This window comes from Drosophila teissieri, chromosome 3R (genome assembly GCF_016746235.2).
Source record: "Drosophila teissieri strain GT53w chromosome 3R, Prin_Dtei_1.1, whole genome shotgun sequence".
Classification (NCBI taxonomy): Eukaryota; Metazoa; Arthropoda; class Insecta; order Diptera; family Drosophilidae; genus Drosophila; species Drosophila teissieri.
The window spans coordinates 980,568-1,008,299 of NC_053032.1; the positions used below are offsets into that span (position 1 = coordinate 980,568).

General features: G+C 43.8%; 1 protein-coding gene across 5 annotated transcripts in view; it reads left to right on the top strand.

Annotated features, from left to right (window-relative positions):
- Window positions 1-27,732, top strand: part of LOC122620870 (unconventional myosin-VIIa) — a 1,106,244-nt gene that overhangs the window by 904,845 nt on the left and 173,667 nt on the right. For all 5 annotated transcript variants that reach the window (XM_043798541.1, XM_043798540.1, XM_043798542.1 and 2 more), the window contains one exon: window positions 1,058-1,384. In XM_043798541.1, coding sequence (XP_043654476.1) covers window positions 1,058-1,384 — 327 coding nt within the window. The remainder of the gene's footprint in view (window positions 1-1,057; window positions 1,385-27,732) is intronic.

Below are 27,732 nucleotides of genomic sequence, written 5' to 3' on the forward strand. Positions count from 1 at the left end.
AACAAGAGAGAACGCTATAGTCGAGTTCCCCGACTATCTGATACCCGTTACTCAGCGAAGGAGAGTCTTTAGCCCATACAGTTTTTGGCGGTTTTGTGGGCGTTAGAGTGGGCATGGCAAAAAGTTTTTTGGCAAATCGATAGAAATTTACAAGACTAATACAAAAATGAAAAAATATTGAAACATTTGTCAAAAGTGTGGACGTGGCAGTTTTGGGCGGTTTGTGGGCGTTAGAGAGGGCGTGGCAAAAAGATTTTTGACAAATCGAAAGAAATTTACTAGACTAATACAAAAATGAAAAAATATCAAAACATTTTTCAAAAGTGTGGGCGTGGCAGCTTTGGGCGGTTTGTGGGCGTTAGAGAGGGCGTGGCAAAAAGATTTTTGGAAAATCGTTAGATATTTACAAGACTAATACAAAAATGAAAAAATATCGAAACATTTGTCAAAAGTGTGGACGTGGCAGTTTTGGGCGGTTTGTGGGCGTTAGAGTGGGCGTGGCAACATGAATCGACAAACTTGCGCTGCGTCTATGTCTCTGGAGGCTGTATGCTTACTCTCAACTTTCTAGCTTCTATAGTTCCTGAGATCTCGACGTTCATACGGACGGACAGACAGACGGACAGACAGACGGACAGACGGACGGACAGACGGACATGGCCAGATCGACTCGGCTATTGATCCTGATCAAGAATATATATACTTTATATGGTCGGAAACACTTCCTTCTGCCTGTTACATACTTTTCAACGAATCTAGTATACCCTTTTACTCTACGAGTAACGGGTATAACAACGAATCTAGTATACCCTTTTACACTACGAGTAACGGGTATAAATATCCTTCTCACAATAGAACAAAATGACCTTATTGTCGGCTCCTACTATAGTCTAATATAGTCTTCTCGCGAATCGAGCCGGTCGATACAAGGCAGCACCCCTATTTCGATTGGACCGAGAGAACCCCACGAGCCAAGAAAAAACATATAAAATAGAATATAAAATAGATAATTTCTTAAATAAAATTAATAAAACTAAAGTAATTTTTTATTTGATAGTGTTTTTTCAGAACCCAAGGGACAAGGCGTCGACAGTGGACGCCAAGCCGAGAGGAAATTTTATGTACTACAAATCGCAGACCATGCTACGCCAAATTTTATTTTATGGATGGGCAATATTATTCAATCGAGTTTCAACCAAGCTCCACAGCAAATGACGTATTAAAAATAATAATGAAAAAGATCGGATTACAAGATAATGCAAAGGGATATTCCATTTATGAAGTTATAGGAAACTCGGAAAGAAGTCTTTCATCGGAGGAGAAAGTAAGCGATGTAATGGCTAAATGGGAGAAGTATCAAGTAACATCACAACAAGGATTTCAGGTAACTTCTAGCAAAATCAAATATTGTTTTAGAATTTAAAGACTGTTAATTAAATGTAATACCAAATATACATTTCAATGTAATTTTCCGTTGAATACGAACCAAAATATCATGATTCCAAAAAAAACGCTGGAGTTTCATATCACAAAAAATGTTTAAAAAATTACTTAAAATATGCAATATGCATATCATTATACCCGTTACTCGTAGAGTAAAAGGGTATACTAGATTCGTTGAAAAGTATGTAACAGGCAGAAGGAAGCGTTTCCGACCATATAAAGTACATATATTCTTGATCAGGATCAGTAGCCGAGTCGATCTGGCCATGTCCGTCTGTCCGTCCGTCTGTCTGTCCGTATGAACGTCGAGATCTCAGGAACTACAAAAGGTAGAAAGTTGAGATTAAGAATACAGACTCCAGGGACATAAACGCAGCGCAAGTTTGTCGATTCATGTTGCCACGCCCACTCTAACGCCCACAAACCGCCAAAAACTGCCACGCCCACACTTTTGAAAAAGGTTTTGATATTTTTTCATTTTTGTATTAGTCTTGTACATTTCTATCGATTTGCCAAACAACTTTTTGCCACGCCCTCTCTAACGCCCACAAACCGCCAAAAACTGCCACGCCCACACTTTTGAAAAAGGTTTTGATATTTTTTCATTTTTGTATTAGTCTTGTACATTTCTATCGATTTGTCAAACAACTTTTTGCCACGCCCTCTCTAACGCCCACAAACCGCCCAAAACTGCCACGCCCACACTTATGAAAAATGTTTTGATATTTTTCCATTTTTGTATTAGTCTTGTAAATTTCTAACGATTTGCCAAAAAAACTTTTTGCCACGCCCACTCTTGCGCCCACAAACCGCCAAAAACTGTCAGTGCTGAAGACTCTCCTTCGCACTTCCACAAGCTGAGTAACGGGTATCAGATAGTCGGGGAACTCGACTATAGCATGCTCTCTTGTTTATACTACGGACGGGTAAGGACGATTTCTAATATTTTTAGTATGTTACCCGTAACGCGTAGAATAAAAAGGTACAACTTTTTTCAGACGCCCACTCTAATGTCCAAAATCCTCCCAAAACTGACACGCCTACATTTTGGCCCCTCTTAGCAAATAAGCTGAAATTTTTACATTGCACTTCCTGTAGCTGAGTAAGAAGATTTTGATAGTCCTTTATTTTTAAAACCGCTAGTGAAAGATGGATGTTAAAGTGAAAGTGGCCAAAAAAAGCGTATTATATGATTCTCAAAAATATATTTAGCTGAAATTCAGTTCTCGTTCGAGAGCGCAAGCCACCGATCATGTTCTTCCGCGGGTTCTTATCTACAATCTGTTTAATTAGGCATTCTATTTCGTCAGCTTTAAATAATCCATGTAGAATGCATAGCAGCAATGAGAAATTTAAAATGTTGGTTTGGATATCGATTGAAATTAGCAAGATATATAATAAAACTTTTTGACAAATCGATTAAAATTTTCAAGACTATAATAAAAATTAAAATAAAAAAATGAAAATTGTTTTGAAATTGTGTTGTTGTAGCTTCGGTCGTTTGGAAAGATCACTGCAACGCTCCGAAAGGGAACTTCCATAGGATAAAGGTCAAAGAGATCTATGAATAATTAAAAATTTTAAACAGGTCTAATAAAAATTACATTTAAATCCAGAACATAACTTCAAAGGATATGAAAAAGTGTAAGTACGAAGTTGTTGTATGACAAATCAAAGCACTGCCAAAGCACATCCACTTTCAAAAGCTGTTGCCTTGCAGCACATGCTGAAGGAGAATCTTGCACGAATAAAACTAACTGCATTAATTGTAATGAAAAGCTCCCCAACACAGAACACAACGCTCTTGAAAGAAATTTCCCTGTATTCATAACCCAAAATTAAGTCCAAGCAATCAACTCCTACTAAAATCTTACAACACCGGATCAACCTGATCAATTTACAACAGGAGACACCAGCATGGATTTTTATACTCTACCGTCTCTCATTTGAGCTTCCGAAGCACACGAAGAAGCACTCTGAAGCACAAATCCCTCATTAGGTACACATTGGACGATTTCCTTTATTCAATTTTGACAATTTGGCTTTATTTCAGCTTTATTTAGGTTTATATCATCTGAAAAGAAAATAAAACATAAAGCTATTGCTTCTATAGATACAAATCCAAAATGACACCAAGAGGATATGACAGTTAAACTACTTAAATATAGCATGAACGGCTATTCCTACAACAAATAACCTATTTGAAAAAACAATTCAACTCCAAAATAATTTAATTCAAAGAAACGCACATCAAAACAAGAGAGGACGCTATAGTCGAGTTCCCCGACTATCTGATACCCGTTACTCAGCTATTCGAAGTGCGAAGGAGAGTCTTTAGCCCATACAGTTTTTGGCGGTTTTGTGGGCGTTAGAGTGGGCGTGGCAAAAAGTTTTTTGGCAAATCGATAGAAATTTACAAGACTAATACAAAAATGAAAAAATATCAAAACCTTTTTCAAAAGTGTAGACGTGGCAGTTTTGGGCGGTTTGTGGGCGTTAGAGTGGGCGTGGCAACATGAATCGACAAACTTGCGCTGCGTCTATGTCCCTGAAATCTGAATGCTTAATCTCAACTTTCTAGCTTTTGTAGTTCTGAGATCTCGACGTTCATACGGACAGACGGACGGACAGACGGACATGGCCAGATCGACTCGGCTACTAATCCTGATCAAGAATATATATACTTTATATGGTCGGAAACACTTCCTTCTGCCTGTTACATACTTTTCAACGAATCTAGTATACCCTTTTACTCTACGAGTAACGGGTATAAAAATACCTATTTCAGTAAACTTCCAAATCCGTCACACAACTTCGCACAGTCTGGATGGCGGTCCTGCTATCTTGATACACAAATCGATTAAAAACATGGATACTACGGTGGATTGTTCCTAGACAGCCTATAACAGTCCGGCGTTGTTTACAGAACATCAACAGCTGGAAAAAAAAACTGAATACTGCGACAATTTTTTTTTCGATTATGACCCTATCATCCTTAACAACGGGCAACAACATTTCGACCCAAAGTTCACTCGCACATATAGAATTAGTATTTTGCTCACCAGATCCCAGAGTCAATTGCGATTTCAAAATTATTGACTCTCCGCTTCTTGACCTTTGACACCTATTATTACTAGCTTGTTGGTGCTATTTTCACAGGGATTCCATGAGTTGCTGACAAGGATTCTCGTCAGCAGCCCAAGAAAGTTGCTACGTCCAGCGACAAGATCGTTTGTGGAGTTACGTAGCAGTTAGCTTCTTACGGGTAGCATTGTGGCGACACTGATATATTGGTAGCGTCACCTACAAAATACTAGATTTAAGCGATACGGTAACCCTGTACATTTAAGCGTCATTCTCTGGATACGACTTGATACGCGCGCATTGTGTGTGCCTTATTATAATAAAGCTTTGTAATAAAAGATATATGTACGCAAACGAAGTAAATGGCGAAACCAACATCGCCAAAGTGGTGACCCCGACTAGCGCAAATTGTGCGAGAATCTGAAAACAATTGTTCGTACTTTTGTGAAATTCAAGTGCACGCACACTCACACACATACGTTGACCCAAGTCAATGCGCAACAGCCGTTATAATTTGCGAAATTTACAACCAAGTCGCCTAAATTTCGACGACGAAAGCGATCAAGAGAATCTGGGTTCGGGTCCGGCATGGCGGTGGATGCCGGACCCGAACCCAGATTTCTCCGCTCAAATTCGAGAACTCCAACAACAGCTCGAGGCACTTCGGACAAACGTTCCTGCGAACAGAGATGAGACGCCGCGCACGCACACACGTGATACCGTGCATTTGCCAAAATTCACACACAACAACCCGCACCTGTGGTTTGCTCAAGTGGAGCGATCATTCCGTTTGCACCACATTGTCGACGACACTGACAAGTTCGACTTGGTGACACTGCATTTGGAAGAAGATGTGGTTTTGGCTGTGGAGGATTTGGTCACTCCTCCACCGGCAGACAACAAGTACGCAGCAATCAAAACTCGCTTGCTGCAGAAGTTCACTGAATCGCCCGAGTCAAAACTGCGACGACTACTTCAAGGAGGAGGTGCCACCGGATTAAAGCCTTCGGAAATTTTGGCAAAAATGCGACGCTTGGCCCCGGATCCTGGCAGCGAAAACATCATTCACACCCTATTCCTGGCTGAGATGCCAGCCTCCATTCGTCCGCTGCTCACCGTATGGGATGAGTCGGACTTGGACAAGCTTGCGAAGATTGCAGACAAAATGCTCGAAGCCGTTAGCACGAACGCCTCGTTTGCCATCGGCACATCTTCAACTGCTGTTCCTCCAGCAAATCCGGCTATCTGCGCAGTTGCCCCTGCAGATCCATTGAAAGAACTTTCTGACAATTTACGCTCGCTCATGCAAGATGTCACGGCATTGAAAAAGGATGTCAAGCGCATCCAATCACGCAACCGATCACGCAGTTCATCTCGTGGCGCCAGACCAGCGGACAATTCCGGTCAACAGACTTCAGGAGCACAGGAAAATCTTTTTTTTTACCACAAGCGCTTTGGTGACAACGCAAATAAATGCCGACCACCCTGCGCACGCTCCACGTCGTTAAACTAGAGGAGCTGCCGCCTGACGCGCTGGTCAGCGGCAGCCAGGACAGCAGCAGCGATCCACCAGTTCAGTTAGCTGTTCCACGGGAGCAGCGCTTGCACGTCATCAGATACCTCATCGATTCTGGATCTGTGGTTTCAGTTGTACCTCGCACGCTGGTTAAACAGAAAACCACCCAAGCCGATCTGACGCTATACGCAGCAATCCAGACCATCATTCACACCTATGGTAGATACATAACTAATCTGGACTTGGATCTCAGACGCAACTTCACCTGGCCATTCATCATTGCGGACGTAGACACACCTATAATTGGAGCAGACTTTTTAGCCGAATTCCAGCTTCTTATTGATCTCAAAAACAGATGCCTTATTGACTCGGTCACAGGACTGTCAACAACCGCGCGCCTAGCACAGGCGAATCAAACATCCGTTTCCACTGTGCAGGGAATTTCTAAATTTCGAAACCTTCTGCAAGAGTTTGTGGAAGTCACTAAACCGTCATCGAAGCATACAAAGCAACATGATGTACAACACCATATCGAAACATATGGGACCACCGTTTCTGACCGACCACGACGCTTATCTGGAGATAAACTTGCAACTGCGAAAAAGGAAATCAACTTTCTGATTGAGCAAGGCATATGTCGTCCCTCCAAAAGTCCTTGGTCCAGCCCACTCCACATGGTCACCAAAAAAGACGGTGGCTGGAGGGCATGCGGCGATTATCGTAAGCTCAACTCGATTACGATACCAGATCGCTATCCGATTGCACACATTCACGACTTCACCGAACAGCTACATGGTGGGAAAGTCTTCTCAACGCTTGATTTGGTAAAGGCGTACTACCAAATTCCCATGGCGGAAGAAGACATCCAGAAGACGGCCGTATGCACCCCTTTTGGACTCATAGAATTCCAGTACATGCCTTTCGGGTTAAAAAATGCGACACAGACGTTCCAGCGTTTTATGGACAATATTTTTCGCGGCATGGACTTCGTATATTGCTACATAGACGATATACTTATAACTTCGAAATCGATCGCCGAACACGAAGAACATCTTCGAGCAGTGTTATCAGTCCTGCAGAAACACGGGCTAAGCATCAATCTGAGCAAATGTCAACTAGCGCAAACGCAAGTTAATTTTCTCAGCTACACGATTAACGAACACGGCATCAAACCATCGTCCAGTCGCATCGATGCCATCCTCAATTATGCTCGTCCTGAAACTATCAGCCAACTAGGCCGTTTCTTAGGCGTTATAAACTACTATCGCAGATGCCTACCTCGATCTTCGCACACTCAGGCACCGCTGTCCGCGCTGCTAAGAAATGTAAAGAAGAACGACCAACGACAAATCATCTGGACTACAGAACTCATGTCAGCCTTCGAGAGTTGCAAGCAGAGCATAGCAGACGCAGCGCTCTTATCATTTCCTGCCCCGAAATCTGAACTACAGCTGGTTTGTGACGCATCGGAGCAGTTCTGGAACAACGCACTAGTCATGACTGGCAACCTCTAGGATTTTTCTCCAAGAAGCTCACCGACACTGAGAGAAATTATTCCACGTACGACCGAGAGCTACTTGCCATATACGAGGCAATCAAATATTTCAGAAACCTCGTCGATGCACGCATTTTTGTGATAAAGACTGATCACAAGCCAATGGTTTACGCATTCCAACAGCGCCCTGAAAAAGCATCACCTCGACAGCTGCGGCATTTAAATTATATTTCGCAATTTTCGACGACCATCCTTCACATAAAGGAAAATATAGTCGCAGACGCTTTTTCGAGGCTTAGCACTATCACGATGCCCACAGCGATCACCGCGGCGCAACTCGGGGAGGAGCAAGCCTTAGATTTTGAGTTGACACGCATCTTGCAAGGAACTACTTCCTTAAAGCTGAAGAAAGTTTGTTTCGGTGGAGAAAATGCAATATACTGTGACGTATCCACACCAAATCTCCGTCCAATTGTACCGCAATCTCTTCGCAAACAGGCTTTCTCATATATCCACAATCTTTCGCATCCCAGCGGACGAGCAACTGCCCGTCAAATCAGACAGAAGTTTGTCTGGCCTTCGATGAACAAAGATGTCCTAAAATGGTGTAGATTTTGTCTCCCATGCTAGCGCTCCAAAATTCACAAGCACAATTACCTTCAGCCGGAGAAGATCGCTGTGCCAAATGGAAGATTCGACCACGTCCAACTGGATATAGTTGTTATGCCTTTACAACAAAACTATCGCTATTGTCTTACAATGATTGACCGTTTCTCACGATGGCCAGAAGCAGTACCACTCACTAATATCACGGCCGATACGATAGCCATGGCGTTCTGGACACACTGGATATCCCGTTTTGGATCACCCAAAACAATCACCACTGATCAAGGCGCGCAGTTTGAATCTGCAGTTTTCAAACAACTAGCCAACCTGATCGGAAGCAAGCATATTCACACTACGGCCTACCATCCGCACTCAAACGGACTTATAGAGAGGTGGCACAGATCCTTCAAATCGTCCTTGATGTGCAGCAGTGGCACGCCGTGGCCTCAACTATTACCAACTGTGCTACTTGGCCTTCGTACCTGCTTCAAAAAAGACATAAAATCCTCTGCAGCTGAAATGTTATACGGAGTACCAATTCGACTGCCAAACGAATTCTTCGCCAACATGGATGAAACTGTGAATCCTACGACATTCCTGAGCAGTTTTCGAGAGCACATGCAGAAAATTCGACCAACTCCCACATCGCACCATATTAAAGAAAAAATATTCCTACTGAAGGGAATTGACAAATGCACCCATGTATTTCTCCGCATAGACGCAGTAAAGCAACCTCTGGAGCCTCCTTACACCGGACCGTACGAAATCATCAAACGCGACAACGACCGAGTTTTCACCATACGAATCGACGGGAAGGACTCAGCAGTATCAGTCGACCGCCTCAAGCCTGTTTTCCTAGTCAAGGACGACAAGCAGTTCGACTCGGAGGAATCCAACCCCACTCCTCAAAGGACTTACGAAAAACGGCGTAAGGTAACATTTGCGAGCCAAGGATCGTGTTGGATTCACTGGAAGGGGAGTACTGTGGCGACACTGATATATTGGTAGCGTCACCTACAAAATACTAGATTTAAGCGATACGGTAACCCTGTACATTTAAGCGTCATTCTCTGGATACGACTTGATACGCGCGCATTGTGTATGCCTTATTATAATAAAGCTTTGTAATAAAAGATATATGTACGCAAACGAAGTAAATGGCGAAACCAACATCGCCAAAGCATTTGCCGAGAAGCGCCACCTGTGGTTGGGGACGCCTTCGGCTATGCAGCTCTGCCAGACCGGTAGCCTGAGCCGTTTGCAGCTGGTTTAGCAGCTGACTGTGAGATCAGCTGACGTGGCAGTGCATCTCGTTGTGCAAGTTAACTAAAGCAAACGTCGTTCCCACGGGCGCATGAATATGAGATCGCAACAATGTGTTTCGTTTTCATGCTAGCTCCTAAGTTTGAATTCTTGTATTTTATATTCAGTTCTGATTTTGTCTCCGACGCTACAGCTCCGCTTGGCTCGGTGTAATAAAGCATAAAAAGTAACTCCTAATCTTTCATTGTCACGGCTCCGCCTGACACCTGATTAGTAAAAGTCGCGCGCGTTAACCGCCGGCCAACCCTTATTATAATTGGCGCCCAACCAGTGGTATTTGACAGTGCGTTAGTCATTACCCACGAACACAAAAAAAGTGCAAAACAAACTAAAATAAATTCTAAAAATCTAAAACCTAACTACAAGTTAATCAGACTCAGCCACATTAACAGGGCTGTAGCAACAAAACAAGTGCTTGTGACCACTGTTGTTTACAACATAACTATTTAACAAGTGGCTGCTGCTGACCTACGTCAACACAGGCAGCACAGCTACAACGCCATTAACCTCGCCTCTTGAGTGCAGTTGGCTGAGGTGCGCTATAGCGCAAACTTAATTTCACGTCACACCGAAGCCGCGGGTGCTCTTCGGGCAGCGACTTATCGCCAGATTAGCGCGCAAGCTATCTGGACAGCGGAGACGGCAGCGCGGGAGGCAGAGACAAGCAGTGTACAAAAACAGAAACCAACTTCAGTTTAGAACACAACACAACACCAAAAAAAATGTAAGTGGGCACCTTTTTTTTAAAACTGCACTTAAACCTGCGAAACAAAAAATAAGCATATAAAAACATTTTTGCAAGTGTCTTTTCTTAAATGAAATTAAATAATAAATAGTTTTAACATACGTGAAACTAGTAAAGGATTAGGTTGACGGAAAACTATTGGCAGCAAAAATATATAAACATTTGTTGAATAATTACTAAAAGCGGCGCATCAAATGCATGCGCGCACAAATTTTTTTTTCCGTCTGCCTTCATCTTGTTCGTTTTGTTTGGTCGTTCAACGTAATACGATCCGTGGGATTTCGCAACTTTGTTGCCTCCGTCCTCAAGCGTTGTGTTCGAGTTTTCGTTGTTTACATTAGAAGCATATGACTTCACCCTTCCTTTTCTATAGAAACACTCGCCGAAAGTGTAGTGATTCTGACTCTGATTGCGACGACCATCGCATTCGCTGTTCAGTGCCAAGACGCACACCCTCACCCCCACCCTCACCTCGTCCTACAGACAACGTCATGGACCCAGACCAGTTGAAATTCGTAATGCAGGCAGCCGTCACCGCTGCCTTAGCTGAGCAAGCCGCTGCAAATAAGATCTTGCTTGACAAAGTCAACGCAATGTCCCAGCAGCTGGCCGCAGCGCATATTACGCCACCAGAGGTGCAAGCTTATGCACCCATAGAGATAAGAAATGATATCCGCTGCGACGAGCCATTAGATGCCGTCAAATGCTTGCCCGAGTTTGCAGGCGCACATGAATCGTATGTTTCATGGAGACAGGCGGCTCTCGCAGCCTATCGTATTTTTAGGCCGTACGACGGCAGTTCACGCCATTATCAGGCGGTCATAATTATAAGAAACAAAATCAGGGGGGCCGCGGACGTTGTTCTAGCCTCTTTCGGCACAGTTCTTAACTTCGACGCGATTATAAGTCGCCTCGACTTCACGTACAGCGACAAACGTCCAGTTCACGTAATTGAGCAAGAGCTGGCCACGCTGAGACAACATGTCTCTGCTGCAATACTATGATGAGGTCGGCAAAAAGCTTACATTGTTGACTAATAAAGTCAACATGTCATACGAGCCGGTCCTAGCAAAGGGCCTCTGCGAAAAGTTCCGCGAAGATGCACTACGTGTGTTTGTTTCGGGACTCAAGCGTAGTCTCACAGATGTGCTGTTCTCAGCAAAGCCAAGGGACTTGCCGTCAGCTCTGGCGCTCGCGCAAGAGGTGGAATCGAACCATGAAAGATATGCGTTCGCTGCCAACTTCGCGAGAAGTATTGAGGAAAAAAAACACAAGGCAAGTACCCAACAGCGGGTCAAGCCACCCCAACAAGAAACACAGGCAAGCGGGTCAAAGAACCCACATTTTAGTAGGCAGAACAAGCAGCAAGGCCAATACGGCCAGCGAAATGCCGAGCAGCAAACTCGCGCCAGTGCTCCAGAACCAATGGAGGTAGACCCTTCGCTGTCAAAATTTGGACAGCCCACCCAGGCCGCCGCTGGCGTCAGCAGGCGGTCGGCCATGTCCGATCGCTCTAACGGAAAGGGCAAGCAACAAAGGGTGAATCATGTAACCCAAGATGCTGGGCAGGGGCAGACCTCGTACGCCGAAGCCGCCAACGGCGCTATGGCGCAGATCGAGGACGATGCCGAAAGTGATTCTGACGCCCTCAATTTTTTAGGGGAAAATCCCTGCTACCCGTCATTAGACGAAGAGTAGCAGGGCAGGATATGAGCTTCCTTATTGATACCGGCACGTCCAAGAATTACATCAGACCACACAAGGGGTTGCGTGGCGTCCGTCCGGTTAAATCGCAATTCACTCTGCATTCCATCCATGGCTCAACCACCGTCACACAAAAATGCTTTGTTGCGTTGTTCAACGTGAAAGCAACATTTTTCATTTTACCATACTTGTCAACCTTCGATGGGATAATCGGTCTCGATTTGTTAGCTCAGGCTGGGGCGTCACTCTGTTTGGCCTCCGGTCAGCTCAAATGGGGTACGGAAGTTGAGAAAATCTCCTTCCACAAATGCACTGATGTCAATTTCACCGATGTGGATTGCTCAGATGCACCCGCTTCAGTGCGGGAGACCCTTCGGAAATTTTTAAAGGCCAGAAAAAAGGCCTTTGCAGACCCAAACGAGGCTCTGCCATATAATACTTCGGTGGTTGCCACCATCAGAACGGTGAGCGAAGAGCCCATCTATGCCAAGCTGTACCCATATCCCATGGGCGTAGCTGACTTCGTTAATAAGGAGATCCAAGATCTTCTAAGAAACGATATAATTCAGAAATCGGCATCCCCCTACAACAACCCCATATGGCTAGTTGATAAAAAGGGCACCGATGATGCGGGAAACCGCAAGAAGCGCTTGGTGATAGACTTTCGCAAGCTTAACGAGCACACCATTCCCGATAAATACCCCATGCCAAATATATCAATGATATTAGGCAATTTGGGCAAAGCACGCTATTTTTCGACACTGGATCTTAAATCAGGATACCATCAAGTCGTACTAGCGGAGCGCGATCGTGAAAAAACTTCTTTCTCGGTAAACGGAGGAAAGTATGAGTTTAAGAGATTGCCATTCGGCCTCAGGAACGCTGCCGGCATCTTCCAAAGAACGATCGATGACATCCTACGGGAGCAAATAGGCAAATTTTGCTATGTTTATGTTGACGATGTGATCATCTTCTCGCAAGACGAGGAGGCTCACATCAAACATGTAGAGTGGGTGTTAAAGAGCTTAGAAGAAGCTAACATGAGAGTATCGATCGAGAAATCGCGTTTTTTTAAGAAAAGCGTGAGCTTTCTCGGGTTCATTGTCACCAGTAACGGTGCAACAACGGACCCAGAAAAGGTAAAGGCCATAAAAGAATTTCCAGAGCCAGACGGTATTCGAAGTCAGATCGTTTCTGGGCCTCGCGAGCTACTATAGGTGCTTCATCAGAGACTTCGCTGCTATAGCAAGGCCCATTTCAAACATATTAAAGGGCGAAAATGGAACAGTTAGTAGGCATAGATCGAGGAACATTCAGGTGCATTTCTCCGAGTCCCAGCGAGAGGCGTTCCAAAAGCTGCGCAATATATTGGCATCAGAAGATGTCATGCTCAGCTACCCGGACTATAAGAAGCCATTTGATCTAACGACAGATGCTTCAGCCCATGGTATAGGTGCGGTGTTGTCTCAAGAGGGCCGCCCTATAACAATGATTTCAAGAACTCTTAAAGACAGTGAGGCCAACTACGCGACTAACGAGCGTGAGTTATTGGCCATCGTTTGGGCCCTGGCTAAACTGCGGCATTACTTGTATGGAGTGAAAGATATAAATATCTTCACTGACCATCAGCCGGTAACATTTTCTGTGTCGGAATCAAACCCGAACGCAAAAATTAAGAGGTGGAAGGCCCGCATAGACGAGTTCAATGCTCGTCTATTTTACAAGCCCGGTAAAAAGAACCTGGTAGCGGACGCCTTGTCCAGACAACAGCTTAATGTGCTGGAACAAGAAGAGCCCGAATCTTGCGCAGCAACGATTCACAGTGAGGTGTCTCTCACCCACACAATCGAGTCAACAGACAAGCCATTGAACTGCTTCCAGAACCAGATAATACTGGAAGAAGCACGTTTCCCGTCTAAAAATACCTTTATTTTATTCGGGAATAAAAGGCGCCACACGGTTAACTTCGTCTGCAGGGGGTCTTTACTAGACGAACTGGCAGACATAATCGTCCCAAGGGCCGTAAACGCCTTCCATTGCGATTTGCACATGCTCGCAATGATACAAGATGAGATGAGTGCAAGGGCAAAGTATGACAGGCACCCGAGAAAACAAGAACTCGGTGAAACGCCAATACCGTCACACACAGGGGAAATGTTGCACATTTTCTCTACCGACAAAAAGTTTTTCCTCACTTGCGTCGACAAGTTTTCTAAATTTGCCGTCGTACAACCAATCGCCTCGAGAACTATTGAACCCCTGAAGCCGGCGCTGCTTCAGCTCATGAACTTTTTCCCAAGGGCAAAGACCATTTATTGCGACAACGAACCGTCGTTGAAGTCACACACGATCGTGTCCATGCTGTGTAACAACTTTGGGGTAAGCGTTACAAACGCACCACCACTGCACAGCACCTCCAACGGGCAGGTGGAGCGTTTCCATAGCACGTTGCTGGAGCTAGCCAGATGCATAAAGATAGACAAGGGCTTGAGTGATACGGTCGAAATAATAATGTTGGCCACTACCCAGTATAATAAGTCGATTCACTCGGTCATCGACAGGAGACCGGCTGACATCGTCCTAACACACCCCGATGAGCCGCAGCTAGAGATCCGCAATAGGATCCAGAAGGCTCAGACCGCGCTGAGGGCCAGAGAAAACGCCTCGCGGCAGAATAGGACATTCGATGTTGGCGAGAAAGTGTTGGTAAAATCCAACCGAAGACTCGGCAACAAGCTCACGCCGTTGTGCGAAGAAAGAGCTGTAGAAGCGGACATGGGGACCACGGTCCTTATTGAGGGGAGGGTGGTCCACAAGGACAATTTAAAATGACGCGCTCAGCAGCGAGGTCAGTGTTTCGCTTAATTTTAAATTTTTTCTAGCCACTTGGCGTAAATTTTAATAGATCTAAGCATAGCGCCATCCGCGCACATTATATTCTTAAGCATTTTTATTATTATTGGTGTTGGGTTCCCCTTGTCTACAAAATAAAAAAATCAACCATTTAAACTTTCACCCACAGGACCAATCTTATCCTTCTCGTGTCTCTATCATTGGCATCGGCTCACATCACCGATTATTCGCGCGCCAAATACATTCCCATAGTCGATGGCCAGATCTTGGTGTGGGAGAATTTCGCGTACGTGAGGCACTCCGCGAATCTTTCGGAGTACGCTCGTGTAGTAGAGGAGACGGTCGGTCTGCTTAGCCACTTCTCGCAGTCACACATGAGAAATTTGCTGAATGTAGATTCAGCACACCTCCGGGACTTGCTGGATGCGCTGGGCACGCACCATCGAGTGGCCAGAAGCTTGGACTTCCTGGGCTCCATACTAAAGGTTGTAGCCGGTACACCTGATGCCAGCGATTTGCAAACCAGTAGGGTCGTAGAGGCGCGATTGATAGACGCGAACAATAGGCAGATAGAAATCAATACAAAAATCCAGAGTCAAATTAATAAATTAACTGCCACCGTCAACTTAATCCTCAAAGCAGCAAAAGCGTCGCAAATTAACTCCGGTCATTTGTATGAAACGTTGCTCGCGAGAAATAGAATGCTCATGATGGAGCTTCAAAATTTAATGTTGGCCGTGACACTTGCAAAAATGAACATTGTTAGCCCAAATCTTCTTGATCACGCAGATTTGAGTTCAGTTTGGCTAGAGGAGCCCACCAACACCCCCATAGGGGACCTAATGTCCGTATCGTCCGTAAAGGTTCTGCAGTCCAATAACGCATTAAACTTTATCATTAAATTTCCGGTAACTAAGTTCGCCTGTAAAAAAATTACTATTTTCCCCGTCAGTCACGAAGGAGCCATGCTACGTTTAGATGATGGCGTTATCGCAGAATGCGACAACGAGATCCACACCGTCAAAGCTTGCACCGCATCAACCAGCGCCACCTTCTGCCAGCTATCATCAGGCAGCTCTTGTGCGAAAGAACTCCATGCAGGCGGCGAGGCGCACTGCGAAATACAACCCAGCAGCCTGGACCCCATCACCTATGTAGATGAGGGGATCGTCATCATCAACGACAGGGCCGCCAAGGTACAAGTGGACAACGGCTCTGAAATCTGGGTGCATGGTACGCATCTTGTTACCTTCGCCCGACGTGCCGTCATTAACGGAACCCTGTACGTCAACCAGAACGGGATCCAGAACAGAGTACCGGGGGTAGCGAAATTCCCTCTGCTGAACATCACCTCTCACCAAAGCGTCGCTCCCACGGGCGCATGAAATACGACAACATCGGCATACTGCAACGTAAGCATTATGCCGGATGTCGATACGTAGCCGGCAGACACTGCAGATTTGTGTGGCCGCTACGAATATGAGATCGCAACAATGTGTTTCGTTTTCATGCTAGCTCCTAAGTTTGAATTCTTGTATTTTATATTCAGTTCTGATTTTGTCTCCGACGCTACAGCTCCGCTTGGCTCGGTGTAATAAAGCATAAAAAGTAACTCCTAATCTTTCATTGTCACGGCTCCGCCTGACAACACCGCCGGCCAACCCTTATTATAATTTGCACATACAGAAAGAGGACGAAAGATTAAAGCGGAGAATAGTCTTCCGCGTGTAAGTGCTCGAAGCCGCGACGCCAGTCCAGGCCGTCTCCCATTGGCGCGTCCACGCTGGCTCAACGCGAAAATGTTTGCGTTTTTCCGGGAGCGCCAATGCGACGCTCCCGTCTTTAAACACTTCACCAACACCTCGTCGGAGTGCGTGTGTGTGAAACAAGAGAGGGAAGGGGAATAATTAATCATTTATAAGAACATAAATACAAAAAAAATTTATTTTGGTCTAATAAAAAAAGTAAATATGTCAAAAAAAAAAAATTAAAAGACAATACAAAATTGATATAATAAAATAAATCTATTATATTACGCCAATTTTCAGAAGGAAAGAGATGTAATATGTACAATATATCGCTGTACAAACTGCAACATTTTGTTACAGTGTATTTACGTAAACATACGGGATCACAAAATGTATGTAAAGTGCAAGTGTCAGGGAATTCCCACACAAGCGATGCATTTATATACACCTTCTGTATTTCCCATTTGAGCAGGAATTCTTCGTCGCGATTTCTACGTGGATGATCTTATATCAGGTGCCAATCAACATCATGCACCAGACCACTAAAATTCTTGCTAGAGGCCACTTTAAGCTGAGGAAATGGTGCTCCAATTCTCCATGTAGACGCTTTGTTTTATCCACAAATGCAAGGTTTTACGATCCCTTAGGCCTGGTTGGGCCCGTATTAGCAAAGTGTAAAATCTTTCAGCATGGAAAAGTCATGCAGTTTGCAGCAGCTTTGTAAGGATATGTCGCATTGAATTCCCACATTTTGTGCTGGACTCAGATTCATATCTTCAAATTCATGGATTTTGCGATGCTAGCCTTGAAGCTAACGTTGCTTGTGCTTATATTGTGTCCAAGAAGAACAGCGTTCCAGTCAGTTACTATGTTCGAAATCTCGTGTTGCTTCATTAAAGACCATCAGTGTTTCTAAGCTGGAACTTTGTGGTGCCGATCTCTTAGCTAGAGAGGAATGGCTGGTATTAAAGTTGGTAAGACTCGACTGTGGCGTTGTCCTGGATTCGTGATGAACCTACGAGATTCAATGTTCAATGCGTCTATTCAGAAGTTGACTACTTCCAAGATATGGAGCTATGTTCCGACGACCTTAAATCCACCCGACATTCTCTCCAGACCGTCCTTTCTAATCGGGTCAGAGAAACATTGGCCATCTTCTAGTCTTACTGAGAGGCCGCTGCCTGAGCTTCGTTGTAGTGTATTGCAAAATCTCCGTATGTGGACAATACTATTTGCAATCTAAATTTGCAACAGAGTTCAACATCCTGGTCTCACGGCAGCGGACCTTCAAAAAGGAATTCAGCTGATGCTGCTCATAGTTCAGCACACTCATCTCTGGTAGGACATACAATCTTGAAGGAATAAAGGAACTGTTCCCTGGATCAGTTCGGCCATCTTCGAGTGGACAGGCGAGTAAGGAATTGTTCGCTAGATTTTAATGGCCAGCACCCACAGATACTGGCAAGATCCCATCCAGTAACGTTGGCAATTATTTTGCATTACCATGAAGGTAATCTTCATACCGGCCTTAGAATTCTTCTTGGTATAATTCGTTCCAAGTATTGGCCTGTTGATGGGAAAAAGACTGTGGCCAAGGCCGTGAATAGATGCGGGCTAAACCTCGTCTCGTGGAACACATTATGGCAGATATTCCGAAGGATGGGATTTCAGGTCTCTGGAGTCGATTTCTGTGGGCCATTCTTCTACAAGCCGGAGTCTCGCAACCAGGCCCCGATAAAGTGCTACGTCTGTGTATTTATTTGCTTCGCAACCAAGGCTGTGCATCTCGAGCTAATTAAGGATATCTCCACAGTAGAATTTTTCTACGGTCTCAAACGCTTTACATAAAGCCTAAGCAAATTTGATTAGACAACGACACTAATTTTGTGGGCGCCAGAATCGAGCTACTAGAACTAAAGCGGATTTTCCTTAGCAGTGATCACCAGAAGTCGGTACTCGATTTTTGTCTATATGAAACTATCGACCCGACAGAGATGGTATCTCTAGAATTGCTGTACTGAAAACATCATCAGGAGAGGCAAAACGTAAAGTGAACACGCTGCTGCTCTTTAAGTACTCTGTTGAAAGTTTGAAATTTCGAATTTTTTTTCGATTTTTCTTCAGTGGACCACGTAGTGCCACCAGCCACTTAAAACTAGTAAAGGTTCCCTATCGGACAACTTATTTGAGACAAATAATTTAGAACCTCTGTGAATTCAGAAGACGGCAGAATGACAGCTTTAATTCTACGTTACGGGACTCATGAAAAAGTACCACCTGTGACATAAGGGTAGACCTAAGTTAAGAGTTAAGTATGTATGTTAAGTTATGTAGCTGTTACCAAGGCTCTATAAACACAATGATACGGGGTGCAAAGGAAAGGCTATCGAAATACAATTGTAGTTAGATTGCTACGCCAGCCTTGTGCACGAGTAGAAGCGGAGAATAATGCAGTGGTCTGGCAAGTTTTATTCCCACGGGTCCTTTTTTCGTATTTTTGATCTTAACTTCGAACTCTTTCATTACCATACTTTCCGGCCAGAAATCACCAAAACATATGGTGGAAAAGAGCTCATTAGGGATTTTTATTTGGAAAGATGTCCCCAGTGTATGTCCCCAGTGTATGAAAAGTTTAATTTTTTTCACTTTAACACAGTACATCAGATGATGTTTGATCAGGGGAAAGCCGGGGAATGAAAATTTGTTTCTTTATTGAAACCTCGAAGAGGGGTTTTGTCACTGCAGGGTTTGTTTCAGGGTTTTCAGCCGGTAGTCCGAACTCAATACTCCCTTGTGGTGGTAATCTAATCGAGACAGGTGGTTGTGAACTGGTTGTAAAACGGGTACATACAAAGCGGAATATCTAGAAATCCTAAGCTGGACACCCTCTTCATCGAATTTATTGGATTGGGGATTTTCTGCGATCGACAGCTGATCAGCTGTGAAGTCCTGTCCTACTAGGAGCTTCCTGATGGCTGTTTATTTAATTTTACCAGGGCTTCTGATGTTGTAGACTAGTTTATCAACTTCTTTTATAAAAAGAGCAAGAAAAAGTTGGTCTCCATTGAATTTCTTTATATTCTTTAATTGCGGAAGAAAAAGATTCATAGATATTTCTGAGAGAAGGGTTGCGGCTGTAGATGCAGCAAGTTACATTTTTTCCAGCTTAAAAATGTATCATAAAGTTATATAATTTTCATTAGCTAGACATAATTAGTTTGGACTGACAAGTGGGTTTACAAGCTAGACAATTTTCTTAAAGGTGAGAACATTGTTTATGTCTGCTGTCGACGGTAAGGGCGTGTGAAATGATTACAGCTTGGGTGACCTCGATCGTAATCGTGAGAAAGATTTATGCCGCCTAAGGAGTTTAAATGTTTATGTCGTATTGATTTCATGTAATTTTATGTGACTAAATGTGTTATAGTAGAACTCTATAAAAAGCCTTATAATACAATAAATATAAAACAAGTTGTGGAAAACTAATTTATTTGCTTTGTTTTGTAGAAGCTTAGTGAATTTTGTGCATCCGAACAATGTGCAATAGGCCGACGAAAGCAATGACAGTAAATGGAGCTCCCGACCGCCGTTCATTGAACGTCAGTTACATGGTGAACATCTAAAAATCTTAATTGACACAGGGCGCTAGCACAGGGAGCTAACAAATGTGATGCTGGAGAGTTAGGAAAGTATAAAGTATATATATTTTTGATAGCCATGGCCGTCTGACCGTCCATATGAAAGTCGAGATCTCAGGAACTATAAAAGCTAAATAGTTGAGATTAAGATTAAGTTTGTTTCAGATTAAGTTTCAGTTTGTGCCAGGCCTACTCTTTCCATTGTTTGGCCAATTTGTAGTAGTAAACCAGAATTATTTTAGTGGCCAGAAGTCATAATAAAAATTTGTTTATTATATTTCATGTTTTTATTTGTTTTGCTATCGATATGCCAGAAAAATCTTTGAATTTCTCGTTCAAACTCCCACTAGTTACACAACAGTTCTCTGAACAGTTCTGCTAGCTCAATTGTGAGCGAAGTTGGGCACGGCAAGAGATAAAATTTTTCAAAAGTGTGGGCCTGACAGTTTTGGGCGTGAGAGAGGGTGACACATTTTTTTTGCTAATGGGTAAAAATTTAGAAGACTAATGAAAAAGTATTAAAACCTTTTTCAAACCTGTGGGCGTTGCAGTTTTTGGCGGTTTGTGCGCGATAGAGTGGGCGTGGCAAAAATGTGTTTTGCAAATCGATAGAAAACAAGAGAGAACGCTATAGTTGAGTTCCCCGACTATCTGATATCCGTTACTCAGCCAGTGCAAGTGCGAAGGAGAAATTTCAGCACTGACAGTTTATGGCGGTTTGTGGGCGTTAGAGCGGGCGTGACAAAAAGTTTTTCTGCAAATCGATAGAAATTTATATGGCTAATAAAAAACTAGAGAGAACGCTATAGTCGAGTTCCCCGACTATCTGATACCCGTTACTTAGCTATTCGAAGTGCGAAGGAGAGTCTTCAGCACATACAGTTTCTGGCGGTTTTGTGGGCGTTAGAGTGGGCGTGGCAAAAAGTTTGTTTGCAAATCGATAGAAATTTACAAGACTAATACAAAAACAAGAGAGAACGCTATAGTCGAGTTCCCCGACTATCTGATACCCGTTACTCAGCTAGTGGAAGTGCGAAGGAGCCACTTCATCACTGACAGTTTTTGACGGTTTTTGGGCGCTAGAGTGGGCGTGGCAAAAAGTTTTTTGGCAAATCGATAAAAATTTACAAGACTAATAAAAAAATGAAAAAATATTACAACATTTTTCAAAAGTGTGGGCGTGGCAGTTTTGGCCGGTTTGTGGGCGTTAGGGTAGGCGTGGCAACAAGTTTTTCTGCAGATCGATAGAAATTTACAATACTAATAAGAAAATGAAAAAATATCAAAACATTTTTCAAAAGTGTAGGCGTGGCAGTTTTGGGCGGTTTGTGGGCGTTAGAGTGGGCGTGGCAACATGAATCGACAAACTTGCGCTGCGTCTATGTCTCTGGAGGCTGTATGCTTACTCTCAACTTTCTAGCTTCTATAGTTCCTGAGATCTCGACGTTCATACGGACGGACAGACAGACGGACAGACAGACGGACAGACGGACATGGCCAGATCGACTCGGCTATTGATCCTGATTAAGAATATATATACTTTATATGGTCGGAAACGCTTCCTTCTGCCTGTTACATACTTTTCAACGAATCTAGTATACCCTTTTACTCTACGAGTAACGGGTATAATGAAAAAATATCAAAACATTTTTCCAAAAGTGTGGGCGTGGCAGCATTGGGCGGTTTGTGGGCGTTAGAGTGGGCGTGGCAAAAAGTGTTTTGGCAAATCGTTAGAAATTTACAAGACTAACACAAAAATGAAAAAATATCGAAACATTTTTCAAAAGTGTGGACGTGACAGTTTTGGGCGGTTTGTGGGCGTTAGAGTGGGCGTGGTAACATGAATCGACAAACTTGCGCTGCGTCTATGTCTCTGGAGTGTGCATGCTTAATCTCAACATTCTAGCTTCTATAGTTCCTGAGATCTCGACGTTCATACGGACGGACAGACAGACGGACAGACGGACGGACAGACGGACATGGCCAGATCGACTCGGCTATTGATCCTGTTCAAGAATATATATACTTTATATGGTCGGAAACGCTTCCTTCTGCCTGTTACATACTTTTCAACGAATCTAGTATACCCTTTTACTCTACGAGTAACGGGTATAACTATCAAGAGATTTTTTAAAAGCGTGGGCGTGGCAGTTTTGGGCGGTTTGTTGGCGTTAGAGTGGGCGTGGCAACATGAATCGACAAACTTGAGCTGCGTCTATGTCTCTGGAGTGTGCATGCTTAATCTCAACTTTCTAGCTTTTATAGTTCCTGAGATCTCGACGTTCATACGGACAGACAGACGGAGATGGCCAGATCGACTCGGCTGTTGATCCTTACATAGTTTTCAACGGATCTAGTATACCCTTTTACTCTACGAGTAATTACAAATCTAATACAACAATGAAAAAATATCAAAACATGTAACAAAAGAGTGGGCGTGCTAGTTTTGGGCGGTTTGTGGGCGCTAAAGTAGGCGTGGCAACATTTGAAAAAAAAACTTGCACTACGTCGACATAGACGCATGTTCCAGCTTATATAGTTCCTGAGATCGAGGCGTTTATACGGACAGACGGACGGACATGGCCATTTCGACTTGGGTATTGATCCTGATCATGATTGAAGAATATTATATGGTAGAAAACGCTTCCTTCTGCCTGTTACATATTTTTCAAACAATGTAGTTTACCCTTTTACTCTACGAGTAACGGGTATAATAATTTAAAATCCTTTATATATTTAGTATCTAATGTACAACAATATATTCAATACATATGTACGCTAGCACAAGCAATCGAGTTCAAGTGTACGCTTAATAGCGCGCTTGAGCTTATGCTGACACAACAGTCCGACGCAGGCCGAACCAGCTTATATACAATTGCGAGAGTTACCTCCAAGTCTTAACAGCAGATTCGCGGCACGACAACTGCGAATAAAACATTATTCCCTTCTGTTAGAGTTTCAGTCTTAAGTTATTTGTCAAACTGAGAAATAATAAAGAAAATCTGGGATTAAATCTGCTGTTCATTATTTTACTGATAGAAGTTGACAATATCCAGGAGGCAAACGAGAGATGACCAGCAGATTATTGACGCAGTCGGCAATTGGACTATGAATCTTCCTTTAATAGCGATCAGACAGTGAGTAGAGTTGGAGAGTTAAAAAAAATTAAAATGCCAAACACATATACATTAAAACACTAGAAGAAAAGATATAAAGATCAAATCCAGGGATCAAACAGTCTAACGCTCAAAGTTCAGGGACAAGGACAGACCATTTAACAGAATGAAGGCTATCATGTCAAAGGAGGAGGACAGATAACACTATGGCAGAGACAACTAATACCCGCAAAATCACGGAAACTTGAAACATCAAAGACAGACAACACTTAACCATATGGAAACAAAAGATGCAGTAGAACTACAAACATTGAGGACGGAAATTTTCTATTAAAAGCCTCGGCGAAGCCCCTTACTATACATAAAAATCAACATCGATCCAGCTGACTATTAACATTTTTAGTGGACACGGGTGCCACTTCATCATTTATTAATCCAAGTCTTATCAAGGAGACGTTCGAAACACATTAGGCTCCCATAAAGTAAACAGAATGACTAAAATCAAATTATTCACTAAATAAATTTTATAAATACTTTAACGGCCTTATAGGAATAAATACATTGGATAAGATTTTAAGGATAATAGACGAACCAGGCAGGACACTAACTACACCGAACTTCATGATTAAATTACATCAGCTAATAAAACGAAAAAAAGAATCATTTACCATAAAAGAAACATCTAAGAAATTAGTAATGCTGCCGGTCACAATTAAGGAAAGTACATTCTTATGTAACCACTAAAAGATTTCAGAAGACATGTTAATTACCGGCGGCCTATGCACGGCCTACAATAATTACAGTTGCATGGAAGTGGCAAACAAATCTGAAAAAGAAGGACAGTTATACCCAGAAGTATCAATAGAGGTAAATTAGTTTAGCACAGACGAATTTTTATACGTGTTACTCGTAGAGTAAAAGGGTATACTAGATTCGTTGAAAAGTATGTAACAGGCAGAAGGAAGCGTTTCCGACCATATAAAGTATATATATTCTTGATCAGGATCAATAGCCGAGTCGATCTGGCCATGTCCGTCTGTCCGTCCGTCTGTCCGTCTGTCTGTCCGTCTGTCTGTCCGTCTGTCTGTCCGTCCGTATGAACGTCGAGATCTCAGGAACTATAGAAGCTAGAAAGTTGAGAGTAAGCATACAGCCTCCAGAGACATAGACGCAGCGCAAGTTTGTCGATTCATGTTGCCACGCCCACTCTAACGCCCACAAACCGCCCAAAACTGCCACGCCTACACTTTTGAAAAATGTTTTGATATTTTTTCATTTTCTTATTAGTATTGTAAATTTCTATCGATCTGCAGAAAAACTTGTTGCCACCCCTACCCTAACGCCCACAAACCGGCCAAAACTGCCACGCCCACACTTTTGAAAAATGTTTTAATATTTTTTCATTTTTGTATTAGTCCTGTAAATTTTTATCGATTTGCCAAAAAACTTTTTGCCACGCCCACTCTAACGCCCAAAAACCGTCAAAAACTGTCAGTGATGAAGACTCTCCTTTGCACTTCCACGCTCTTTCCGTGTAATTTTTAATTTCGAAAGGGCCGACATAGTCAATGCCCGTGTAGGTGAAGGCTCTCGAGAAGGAGACTCTGTCAGAAAATCGCCCATCAGCTGGGCTTGAAGACAGTCTACAGTCGTAGGTGAGAATTATCGGATGGCGTTCATCACATTGTAGGCCCCAGGAGGCAGTGAGGCGGCCGCATGCTCTTAAGGGCCGTGTTGGTCCATGAATGGAAACAAATTCAGTAACGGACTGGACACTGGAAGGGGCCTCTTATCTGCCAGATGCTTCTGCTCTTGGCCGTAAGCTCAGTGTTGCGCAATGGACATCAGAGTTCTTTCTGCCTCTAGAATATCTTCCCTAGTGGACCGTGAACTGGGCAGGATCGAGCCCTTGCGGCAGCGCTCAAACGTCGAACATTTGCGAGAACTCGAAGTGCCCTGTCCAGTCTGGAAAAACGTTCGAGGAAGTCGATAGACGGGGCCTTGACAAAATGCACTTTGACCGCGCGCTGCTCTAGCTCTGTCACTGTATGAGTGTCGCTTTGCGCTGTCCACAGTTCTCGTGGGCCTTGGAGCCACTCTGGTCCGTGCCACCAGAGATGATTACCTGCCAATTTATGTAGTCGAGGCGTAGACTGGCTAGATCGGCGGAGTTTTGTACAGATAGAACGTGTGCCCAACAGTCGACTGGTGTCGCCTGCGGTTTTCGCAACCAGGCTAAAACAATCGTGGAATCTGTCCAGCAGTCTAAGAACGATTTCCACCTCTGAATCATTTCGGTGGGAAGCTTATCCTCTCAGCCTATGTCCTGCAACCAAATCTCCTGCAGGAACATTTTTGAACGGATGATGAACGGGCAGGATCTAACAACCTAGCGATGTAGAATAAAACTTCTCGCATTGTATAGGAGGGTTCCAAAGCTATTCCCGGAGGGACGAATTAGAATTCGTTGGACTTTGCGTCCTGGCCGTGCCTTCGTATCGATGTCGAGGAACTCGCTATGAAGGAGGTGCTCGGCGGGACGTCTTTCAGTACGCCCTTGTTTTGTCCACTTTCTCAAAGGAAACCCGGAGGAACTTAGGGCTGCTAGCAACTCTCGAATGAAACTTTGGAATTCACGTAATTCGCCCCTGCAAGAACGTCGATGACATGTGCTGCTTAATGATGCGGCTAGCTTTTGGAAATGGCACTTGGACGTCCTCTGCCAGCTGTTGCAGTACTCGAATGGCGAGGAACGGGGCGCAGTTGACCCCAAGGGTAACTGTTTGCAATTCGAGGGGGGGTATGCTTTGGGTCGACCCAGATTTGATGAAACATTTTTTAATGTTCTACTTCAGGATCTGGATCGTTAGATCGGATTGTAGGACTGGACCAACTGTTCCTCAATTATAAGACCCTAAAAATTTCTTCGCTGGGATGGTAGGTCCTTTCGACGAAGACGGGAGCGACTGCTAAACTGTGTTAGACGCTAGAATGCTTGCTATTTCGGAATTTTCCTTTAAATCCCGTAATTGCATTGATGACAGGTGGAATATTGAGGTCTCTTTGAATGGTTTCATTCCAAACGTACCGCGGTGCCCCAGTGATGGTTCTGGGATCTTTGATTGTGGTCGCAGCAAAAGTGGTAGCCAATCTTGTCTGTTTAGCGTAAACGTCACGTGTTTGCATTTTTGCTCGTTTACTTTTATTTGCAATTCAGAGAGCCTCTTTTCAATGTCTATGAGATGCAATGCCAGCTGTGCTGCAAGCTACAGCACAGCTTGGGGACCTTGAACGGCGTGGGACCAAGAACGCTGCCTTAGGGGACTCCAGCTTCGATATTATGGTCAGCGGAAATGGCAGGGTTCCACCGCACTGCAAAATTTCTATAGTAGAGTTATGACAATTGAAGTTTGTGAATGCTTTCGGGTAAAGCTGTTTTAACTTTAAAGATTAGGCCGTCAAGCCAGACTCTATCGAATGATTGGGATACGTCTTAAAATACGGCTGTACAGTATTCTCGATCTTGGAAAGCAGTTCTTATTTCTACTGTTATTCGATTCACCTGCTCAATGCTTCCGTAGCTTTCACGAAAGCCAAATTGATGAGCTGGGACCCAAACAGATGAAGTTTAAGTCGGATTAGCAGCATCGAATAGTTTCGAAATACATGGGAGTAGACTAATTGGTCTGTAAGGTGAAAGGACTGTGTGGTTCGTAACGGACTTTGGGATCATTATGATCGATCTCTTCCATAGTTGTGCGAAGTAACCAAGTTTGGTGATGGCATTGAAGAGCTGGGCTACTCCAGAATGTGACAGCGCGATGATCATTTCCGGTGTTATAAGGGGGCAGCCAAAAGTTTTTGTCGAGCTGAGATTGTCTTTAATAATTATGGTTATTTCTTTTGGACGGAATACAATGGCGGTATGTTACTGGTGGAAGTAAATGGGTGAGGACAGTGCGCGAAAGTGCTAGGAGCCTCGTTTGGGATAAGTAAATTTTGTAAGTGAGTAGCAAATGTGGTGGCTCTGTCTGCGTCACTACGGGCCCAGCCGCCTGAGGGATTCCTTATCGGCAAAACGATTTCAGTGGGTGGATGAAGAGTCGAGTGGGCTCTCCGCAGTGACATGTTTTGTGCCTGTTGAAGAAAGTTGCTCTATGTATCGGCGCCGAACGTGTTCCTCCTCTTGTTTCAGGGCGTTGGCCAGTTTCCGTGTGGCTATTTATACCCGTTACTCGTAGAGTAAAAGGGTATACTAGATTCGTTGAAAAGTATGTAACATGCAGAAGAAAGCGTTTCCGACCATATAAAGTATATATATTCTTGATCAGGATCAATAGCCGAGACGATCTGGCCATGTCCGTCTGTCCGTCCGTCTGTCCGTCCGTCTGTCCGTCCGTCTGTCCGTCTGTCCGTCTGTCCGTCTGTCCGTCTGTCCGTCTGTCCGTCTGTCCGTCCGTC